The sequence below is a fragment of the Heterodontus francisci genome, unplaced genomic scaffold (genome assembly GCF_036365525.1).
Source record: "Heterodontus francisci isolate sHetFra1 unplaced genomic scaffold, sHetFra1.hap1 HAP1_SCAFFOLD_895, whole genome shotgun sequence".
Lineage (NCBI taxonomy): Eukaryota > Metazoa > Chordata > Chondrichthyes > Heterodontiformes > Heterodontidae > Heterodontus > Heterodontus francisci.
The window spans coordinates 288,800-298,591 of NW_027141935.1; the positions used below are offsets into that span (position 1 = coordinate 288,800).

At 47.3% G+C, this 9,792-nt stretch overlaps 1 protein-coding gene across 2 annotated transcripts; it reads right to left on the reverse strand.

Annotated features, from left to right (window-relative positions):
• Positions 1-723: 723 nt before the first annotated feature.
• On the reverse strand, positions 724-9,777 carry LOC137365664 (SLAM family member 9-like). 2 transcript variants are annotated; one of them, XM_068028032.1, is made up of 6 exons: positions 9,578-9,777; positions 7,119-7,227; positions 6,572-6,934; positions 5,470-5,745; positions 4,713-4,829; positions 724-1,737 (listed from the first exon to the last, which is right to left on the reverse strand). In XM_068028032.1, the coding sequence occupies exons 2-6, from the start codon at positions 7,165-7,167 to the stop codon at positions 1,664-1,666; spliced, it is 879 nt and encodes a 292-aa protein (XP_067884133.1). In that variant the 5' UTR covers positions 7,168-7,227; positions 9,578-9,777; the 3' UTR covers positions 724-1,663. The 2 variants fall into 2 exon arrangements, with proteins under 2 accessions (XP_067884133.1, XP_067884134.1); XM_068028033.1 differs by having other exon boundaries at positions 7,119-7,270.
• Positions 9,778-9,792: the final 15 nt, after the last annotated feature.

The following is a 9,792-nucleotide window of genomic DNA, read 5'->3' on the forward strand; positions in this document are numbered from 1 at the left end:
GGTGAGGGAACCAACAAGAGGGAAAAACATACTTGACCTCGTCCTCACCAATCTGCCTACCGCAGATGCATGTGTCCATGACAGTATTGGCAAGAGTGACCACCGCACAGTCCTTGTGGAGACCAAGTCCCGTCTTCACATTGAGGATACCCTCCTTCGTGTTGTGTGGCACTATCACTGTGCTGAATGGGATAGATTTCAAACAGATCCAGCAACTTTATTTTTTATTTACTTGTAGGATGTGGGCGTCACTGATGATGTCCGCATTTATTGCCCATGCGTAACTGCCCATGAACTGAGTGGCTTGATAGACTATTTCAGAGGGCAGTTAAAAGTCCAACACATTTCTGTGGGTCTGGAGTCACATGTAGGCCAGACCAGGTAAAAACAGCAGATTTCCTTCCCTAAAGGAAGGAAGTTTCATGGTCACCATTAGACGAGCTATTTTTAATTCCAGATTTATTAATTGATTTGAAATCCCACCATTTGCCCTGGTGGGATTTGAACCCACGTCCCCAGAGCATTAGCCTGGGCTCTGGATTGCTAGTCCAGTGATATTACCACAACACCATTGCCTCCCCAAAAATGTGCATTGTAGGCAAAAATCATTCTTTTTTATTATTCACTTATGGGATGTGGATGTCGCTGGCTCGGCCAGCATTTATTGCCCATCCCTAATTGCCCTTGAGAAGGTGGTGGTGAGCTGCCTTCTTGAACCACTGCAGTCCATGTGAGGTAGGTACACCCACAGTGCTGTTAGGAAAGGAGTTCCAGGATTTTGACCCAAAGCACAAGTCAGGAGTGTGATGGAATACTCTCCACTTGCCTGGATGGGTGCAGCTCCAACAACACTCAAGAAGTTCGACACCATCCAGGACAAAGCAGCCAGCTTGATTGGCACCCCATCTACAAACGTTCACTCCCTCCACCACCAACGCACAGTGGCAGCAGTGTGTACCATCTACAAGATGTACTGCAGCAACGCACAAAGGCTACTCAGACAACACCTTCCAAACCCACAACCTCTACCAACTAGAAGGACAAGGGCTGCAGATGCATGGGAACACCACCACCTGCAAGTTCCCATCGAAGTCACACACCACCCTGACTCGGAACTATATCGCCGTTCCTTCACTGTCACTGGGTCAAAATCCTGGAATTCCCTCCCTAACAGCACTGTGGGTGTACCTACCCCACATGGACTGCAGCGGTTCAAGAAGGCAGCTCACCACCACCTTCTCAAGGGCAATTAGGGATGGGCAATAAATGCTGGCCTGGCCAGTGATGCCCACATCCAAAGGATGAATTAAAATGAAAGGCAAGTAGGCACAATAGAGGAAAAAGATAAACACAAAACCAAAGGAAAAATAAGGGAAAGAGATGAACAAATGCAGCTGAAGTACAAAGAACAGACACATACATTGAGAAATCACCTTGAACACGAGGATTCAAGCCTTCCCAGAGAGGATTCCCAAGCAGTTTGCTGTGTCACTGATCATCACCTTCCCCGACAGTCCGTACAGTGCAGACATACAGGAGGATGAACAGGACGTGTAGACACCAGGGACTGGGCTGTAATGAAGGCAGGAAGTGAAGTAGCTGATACAGTGAGTGTAGCATTGCACAATTTTCACTTCAAACAGGGAGAGACAGCCCCCAGCTCTCATACAGACAGATTCTGGCTCACTTTCTGTGGGGAAACTCTCAACACCTCACATTCTTGCATCCTTCCACCACCTAAAATAAATACAGAATTTCACAAAATAAATTGGCAGCTGCTGACGAACCAGGAGAGATTGAATGATTTTCTCGTTTTCTCAGACAGGTGAGGGATAAAGAGCAGGATTGAGAGTGAGAGCACTGTGAGACTGGCTGTTGGGGTGGGGGGAGGGGGGGGGGGGGAGTGGTGGATAAAGAGCAGTGACAGAGCAGGATTGAGAGTGAGAGCACAGTGAGACTGGCGGGGGGGATAAAGAGCAGTGACAGAGCAGGATTAATAGTGAGGGCACAGTGAGACTGGCAGGGGGAGATAGAGCAGTGACAGATCAGGATTGAGTGTGAGAGCACAGTGAGACTGGCGGGGGGGATAAAGAGCAGTGACAGAGCAGGATTAATAGTGAGGGCACAGTGAGACTGGCAGGGGGAGATAGAGCAGTGACAGATCAGGATTGAGTGTGAGAGCACAGTGAGACTGGCGGGGGGATAAAGAGCAGTGACAGTGCAGGATTGAGAGTGAGTACAGTGAGACTGGTGGGGGGATAAAGAGCAGGATTGAGAGTGAGAGCACAGTGAGACTGGCGGAGGGATAAAGAGCAGTGACAGATCAGGATTGAGAGTGAGAGCACAGTGAGACTGGTGGGGGGATAAAGAGCAGTGACAGATCAGGATTGAGAGTGAGAGCACAGTGAGACTGGCGGAGGGATATAGAGCAGTGACAGATCAGGATTGAGAGTGAGAGCACAGTGAGACTAGCGGGTGGGGTGGGATATAGAGCAGTGACAGATGAGGATTGAGAGTGAGAGCACAGTGAGACTGGCAGGGGGATAAAGAGCAGTGACAGAGCAGGATTGAGAGTGAGAGCACAGTGACACAGGCAGGGGGATAAAGTGCGGTTACAGATCAGGATTGAGATTGAGAGCACAGTGACACAGGCAGGGGGATAAAGTGCGGTTACAGATCAGGATTGAGAGTGGGAGCAGTGAGACTGGCGGGAGGATATAGAGCAGGATTGAGAGTGAGAGCACAGTGAGACTGGCGGGAGGATAAATAATGTGGCAAATGTGGTACTCTTATTTAAGAAAACAGTTCCTCACAACTATAGGTTGGTCAGTTTAACATCACTGGTGGGTAATGTTTTAGCAAAAATAATCAGGGAAATAAATTAACAGGCACTTGGAGAAGTTGGCGTTAATTAAGGAGAGCCAGCAAAGATTTGTAAAAGGCACATCATACTTGACTAATTTAACTGAATTTTTTGATGAAGTGACAGAGAAGGATGAAGGGTATGCGGTGGATGCTGTCTCTATGGATTTTGATAAAGCATTACACAATGTACCATATAAAATGGCTAATTAACAAAATTGAGGCTCATGGAATAGGAGGGTCAGTGTCCAATTGGATAAAAAATTGGGTTATGGACAGAAAACAGCGAGTTGTGGTAAATGGTTGTTTTCCGACTGGAGGATGGTAGACAGTGTAGCCGGATTGCTAACAGCTAAACATCTGCAGAACATGAAGGGAAAAATAGCCAGCCTTACACAAGGACAAGGACTGTGAAACAGCTGCAGTTGCAGTTCAATTAACCCAGCCTGCTGAACAGACAGTGTGTGTGATAAGATATGCTCTGAATGAGACTGTGAGCAGTTGCGAAGGTAGCTAGACAAGGATGGATAAGAACAAGGCCAGCAGATGTATTTTGTTTTGTTTTGCAACTAACACTGACTCCAAGTTATGGGTGTACTTGACTAACATCAAGAATGTTCTTATCACACACACTCTGTCTGTTCAGCAAGCTGGGTTCATTGAACTGCAACTGCAGCTGTTCCACAGTCCTTGTCCTTGTGTAAGGATGGCGATTTTTCCCTTCATGCTCTGTAAGTGCTTTGCTGTTAGCAATCCAGCTACAACAGTGGTGTTCCCCAAGGGCCAGTTCAGGGACCACTGATTTTTTTGCTGCATATAAATGACTTGGATCTTGATTTACAGAGGAAAAGTTCAACATTTGCCGATGACACCAAACTTGGTGTGGCAAACAGTGAGAGTGATACTAACCACCTGCAACAGGAGAGTGATAGGCTAGCAGAATGGGCAGAGTGGTGGCAGATGGAATTTAATACTGACAAGTGTGAGGTGATGCATTTTGGCAGAAGGGATAGGGAGAGGCAATATATACTAAGTGGTACAGTTCTAAAGAGTGTGCAGGAACAGAGGGACCTGGGGGTGAATGTGTATCGATCTTCGAGGGTGACAGGACATATTGAGAGAGTGGTTAGTAAAGCAGATGGGATCTTGGGCTTCATAAATAGAGACATTGAGTCCAAAAGCAGGGAAGTTATACTGAACCTTTATAAAGCTCTGGTTAGGCCCCCAACTGGAGTATTGGGTCCAGTTCTGGTCACCACACTTTAGGAAGGATGTGAGGGTCCTTGAGAAGGGTGCAGAGGAGATTTACCAGAATGGTTCCAGGGATGGGGGATTTTAGTTACAAGGTTAGGTTGGAAAAGCTGGGGTTGTTCTCCCTGGAGCAAAGGAGATTGAGGGGAGATTTGATACAAGTGTACAAGATTATGACAGGTTTAGATAAGTTAGACAAGGAAATACTTTTCCCATTCACTAATGGTACAAGGACTAGGAGACACAGATTGAAGGTTTTAGGTGAGAGATGCAGGGGGGAATGTGAGGAAGAACTTTTTTTTTTTTTACACAGTGGGTGGTAATGACCTGGAACACACTGCCCACCAGGGTGGTGGAAGTGGAAAGAATCAATGATTTCAAAAGGGAATTGGATGGACAGCTGAAAGAAAGAGTTGCAGAGCTGCAGGGATGGAGCAGGGGAGCGAGACTGACTGGATAGCTCCATAGAGAGCGGGGATAGACTCGATGGGCTGAGTGGCCTCATTCTGTGCCGTAATTGACTCTATGACTCCCTGACCTGAGTTCTGTATCAGTGAAGGAGGAGGCAGTGGAATGAAGAGGTGGATGAACATACTCACAGCTCTGTTTAGAATTTCTCATTCGTTGTCTTCTCCAGATTCCCAGTGCCATAACAGAAGCGAGTATTATGAAGGAGAATGCAGCAATGAGGACAGAAATCCAATGATTTCTTGGCCCTTGAAGACAGAATTCAGAACCTCTTAGTTTCACTTCCTGCTCAGTCATTACTTCCTAACACTTGGACCATTCTCCCAGTAACAGGAACTGTACCCGCAATTTCATTCACCCCTCCCCACCACCAGGGGGATGATGCAGGCTGTCTGCTACCTGCTTCACCTGTGAGCATCAATGGGCTATTCCACTGCGGGGGGCACCACACTAAAGCTCCTTGCTCTCCTCCTCCAGGGAGCAGTACTCTACTAAAAAGGAACCAACAGGTTAATTTGAGTGTTGTCCCTTGCCCAGACACCCTCAGACTAGTTCTCCCCTCCTCCATTCGCTTATTTTCTAGCCTTGTTCTTCAATCCAGTAAACCCGACACGGAGTCTGCCCAGACTGGAAGACTGGTGGGAGAATCTGCCTCGTTGTTCTCATGCTGTGGCCCAACCCTGGGAATCACAGATCACTGAGTTTCTCTCTTTATTCTCAGATATGGGAGCTCAGTTCATGATGAAGCTCTGAGAGAAATGCAGCTCTGGCTGCAGTAAAGATGAACCATGGGGATGGGAGATCGTGCAGCCTGGAAGATTGAGGTATACCCACTATATTGGGACATGTGAACAGGGAGAATATTACATGGGTCTGTCACTCACTCACCCCTGTCTTGGTCTCCATCACACAGCTCTGCTGTCACTGGTTCACTGCTTTCCTCACTAACTGGATTCTCCACAATGCACGTGTAGGTGTGAGGTTCCTGTCCACGCAGGTTCCCGAGCTGTAACACGGCCCCATGAAAGGTATAATTGCTGACACCGTCCACCGATTGACTTTGCCACCGACAGGTCACCTTTGTTCCTCTCGATATTGAACAGTTCAGTTTGCGGTTTGATGAACAATTCCCAGTGATCACAACCAGTGGCTGGGACACAGGCTCTAAAACACAGCAAGATCCCCGACAATAATCACTATTCAGCTGCAGCAGAAAATCCCGACAGACACAGAGGGACAGGACCGAAGGAGTGCCTCGCTGACACAGAGGGACAGGACCGAGGGAGTGCCTCGCTGACACAGAGGGACAGGACCGAGGGAGTGCCTCCTTGTCGAGGAGCAGAGGGGATTTGGGTGGCTATGTCCATGAATCATTGAAAACTCCTGGACCTGTGCAAAGTGTAACTGAAAAGGTTAATGTAATGTTGTGCTCTTTATCACAGGGACTGGGACACAGGTGAAGAAGTCTTTGCTAGTGTTTTCCAGCCTTGCTCAGAGTCTGTCTGGAGTAATTGTGTTCAGTTCTGGCCATCGTCTCTCAGGAAGGATACACTGGAGGAGGAACAACACTGCCTCGCCGGAATATTCCGAATGGTAAATTAGGTTTTATAAACTTGGCTTTAATTCTTAACATTTAGAAAGTTGCAGGATGACATGACAGACATATTGAAGATGATGATATTCGACATAAGGTAAATAGAGAGAAAAAGTGTTCCTTTGGCACGGTCTTAACCTTAGAGTGAGCTCATTTCACCATGAAATCAGGAATAATGTTATCATACCAAGAGTGACGGAAATCTGGAATTTTTGACCTGCAAAAGGCTGGGCGTGAATTAAAATTTTGAAGAATGAGATAGATAGTTTTGTCGGATCAGGACATGAAGTGATCTGGAACCCAGGCTGGTAAATGGAGTTACTGTGCGGAATGTCCTCTTCCCATTACTATATCTGGGAGGTAACATATATCATCCTGTCTGCTCTCAGTACTCACCAAATACATGCAGCTCAAATAGATCCTGGTTATTGTTCCTCAGCTGCCTTCCCAGGTAGTCTGTCTGTATCTCATACACCCCTTCATCATCAAGGTGGACACTCTGCAGCTCAATAAAGCCATCTCGGTGGAACTGAACCCTCTGTGTGTAGTAAGGATGAATCCGATACGGCCTGTCTGGCTGCTCAGAGTTCCAAGCCAGGATTTTAAGACTGATGGGAGATCTGCGTCTAAATGTCACTTCGTATTTCTCATCACTGTGATAATTGATTGGAAATCTAACATCTTCTCCAGTTCGGAGATTAGCGACAGAGTTCAGGGGGGCTGATGTTGCTGCACTACACAGTGTAATACAGTGCAGGACTGGAATGGAAAAAAAAAAAAAACAGAATGGAGTAGATGTGATATATAGAAATAAAACGAAACAGTGTCCGAGCATTGGGCTGGATCCAGAGTTTAGACCAGTACAGACAGAATCCATTTTACCCATGCACAGAGTAAACAGTAAGACCTTCCAGCAACATTTGAAATATTGTAGTTAACGTACCTGCAAACAGCCTTAGGATTTCCATTGCTTTCCAATCAGAGTATTTCATCCTTTGTTCGGAGGTATTCCGAGTCTCCTTTCTCTGATCACAGCCCACTGTGAGTCAATTCTGAAAACAGCAGAGATTCTGTCGTGAGGTGACAGACTTCAATCTGTGCAATGATAACAGATTTCCAAATTCATTCAGCAATCGGCCTAAAACCACCTCTCAAAAATAATGAAACGCAAAACACTTGTCTAGTTTGCGACAATCTTCAGCCAGAAGTGCCGAGTTGATGATCCATCTCGGCCTCCTCCTGAAGTTCCCAGCATCACAGATGCCAGACTTCAGCCAAATCATTCACTCCGCGTGATATCAAGAAATAACTGAAGGCACTGGATACTGCAAAAGCTATGGGCCCTGACAATATTCCAGCAATAGTACTGAAGACGTGTGCTTCAGAACTAGTCGCGCCCCTAGCCAAGCTGTTCCAGTACAGCTACAACACTGGCATCTACCCTGCAATGTGGAAAATTCCCCAGGTATGTCCTGTACACAAAAAGCTGGACAAGTCCAACCCGGCCAATTACTGCCCCATCAGCCTACTCTCAATAATCAGTAAAGTGATGGAAGGTGTCATCAACAGCACTATCAAGCGGCTCACTGACGCTCAGTTTGGGTTCCGCCAGGGCCACTCAGATCCTGACCTCATTACAGCCTTGGTTTAAACATGGACAAAAGGGTTCAACTCAAGAGGTGAGGTGAGAATGACTGCCCTTGACATCAATCCATATGCAGAAAGACCTGGACAACATCCAGGCATGTGATGAGGAATGATACATCAAGTTAATAGGTCTGCTGTGTGGGTGAAGAGAGTTGATCTGTTTCTGGCTTTTTGTGTGTTATTGTGCTTCTCATTTGTAGCTTAGACCTCTGACGAGCAGATCACCTTAAGGAGAGCCAAATGAATCAGTCTCTCCCTGTCAGTACACAGTCTATCCATCACCATCAGTCAGTCTCTCCCTGTCAGTACACAGTCTATCCATCACCATCAGTCTCTCCCTGTCAGTACACAGCCTATCCATCACCATCAGTCTCTCCCTGTCAGTACACAGCCTATCCATCACCATCAGTCTCTCCCTGTCAGTACACAGTCTATCCATCACCATCAGTCTCTCCCTGTCAGTACACAGCCTATCCATCACTATCAGTCACTCCCTGTCAGTACACAGTCTATCCATCACCATCAGTCACTCCCTGTCAGTACACAGTCTATCCATCACCATCAGTCTCTCCCTGTCAGTACACAGTCTATCCATCACCATCAGTCTCTCCCTGTCAGTACACAGTCTATCCATCACCATCAGTCAGTCTCTCCCTGTCAGTACACAGTCTATCCATCACCATCAGTCTCTCCCTGTCAGTACACAGCCTATCCATCACCATCAGTCTCTCCCTGTCAGTACACAGCCTATCCATCACCATCAGTCTCTCCCTGTCAGTACACAGTCTATCCATCACCATCAGTCTCTCCCTGTCAGTACACAGTCTATCCATCACCATCAGTCTCTCCCTGTCAGTACACAGTCTATCCATCACCATCAGTCAGTCTCTCCCTGTCAGTACACAGTCTATCCATCACCATCAGTCTCTCCCTGTCAGTACACAGTCTATCCATCACCATCAGTCAGTCTCTCTCTGTCAGTACACAGCCTATCCATCACTATCAGTCACTCCCTGTCAGTACACAGTCTATCCATCACCATCAGTCACTCCCTGTCAGTACACAGTCTATCCATCACCATCAGTCTCTCCCTGTCAGTACACAGTCTATCCATCACCACATCCTCTACTGTTCCTCCACATGACGATACACAGAACTTGGGTCCCTTGCAGCTCCAGGTTAAATCTTCAGAGGAAATCGGAGCAGTTTGGACATTTGGGTAGCCCAGGGCCTCCATATATTTCACCCAAGCATCTGCCCTGGAGAGGACACTCCCAGTTCACTGCAGAGCATTATCACAACACGGGAGACAGCGGTTTTGAGTGATCAGCCCAACTCAGTTGGCTTAGAGGACGGGCACTATGGACTGTCTGCGACGGTGGGAGGGACCATCGCACTCACCAGGTCAGCTACTGCCCACCTTAAACCGGGCAGCCCCCCGACTAGTAAGGAGAGACCATTCACACCAGGCGATGGCCATCACCGCCACCTTCTCAAGGGCACTTAGGGATGAGCAACAAATACTGGCCTTGCCAGTGATGCCCACAACTCAAAGCAGAGCAGGAACGTGAGTCGGTTTCTGAACTGGCCCAGAAGCACACATTGCCAGCGAGTTCACCAAGTGAGACAACAGATCATTTCTCACCATGTGGCACCCTGAGAATTTACAAGATGCATTTGGAAACGGAGAGGAGCAGATTAGACATTGAGAGAATATTAGAGAGCAACATTTGCAGATGCTAAAGGTTACCTTACCTTTGTAAGAATGGATGTCTGGGATCAGCTCACTGAGTGAGTCTGCGGAATGATGTCTGGGATCAGCTCACTGAGTGAGTTGCGGGAATGATGTCTGGGATCAGCTCACTGAGTGAGTTGCGGGAATGATGTCTGGATCAGCTCACTGAGTGAGTTGCGGGAATGATGTCTGGGATCAGCTCACTGAGTGAGTTGCAGGATCCCACACACTGCAA

Excerpts from the sequence above, each read along its gene's own strand:
- LOC137365664 (XM_068028032.1), bottom strand. The coding sequence starts at position 7,167 with ATGAAATACTCTGATTGGAAAGCAATGGAAATCCTAAGGCTGTTTGCA. Across the intron at positions 6,935-7,118 it reads AATCCTAAGGCTGTTTGCAG|TCCTGCACTGTATTACACTG; the intron begins GTACGTTAACTA and ends TTTCCATTCCAG. Across the intron at positions 1,738-4,712 it reads GAGAAATTCTAAACAGAGCT|GTGGTGGAAGGATGCAAGAA; the intron begins GTGAGTATGTTC and ends TATTTATTTTAG.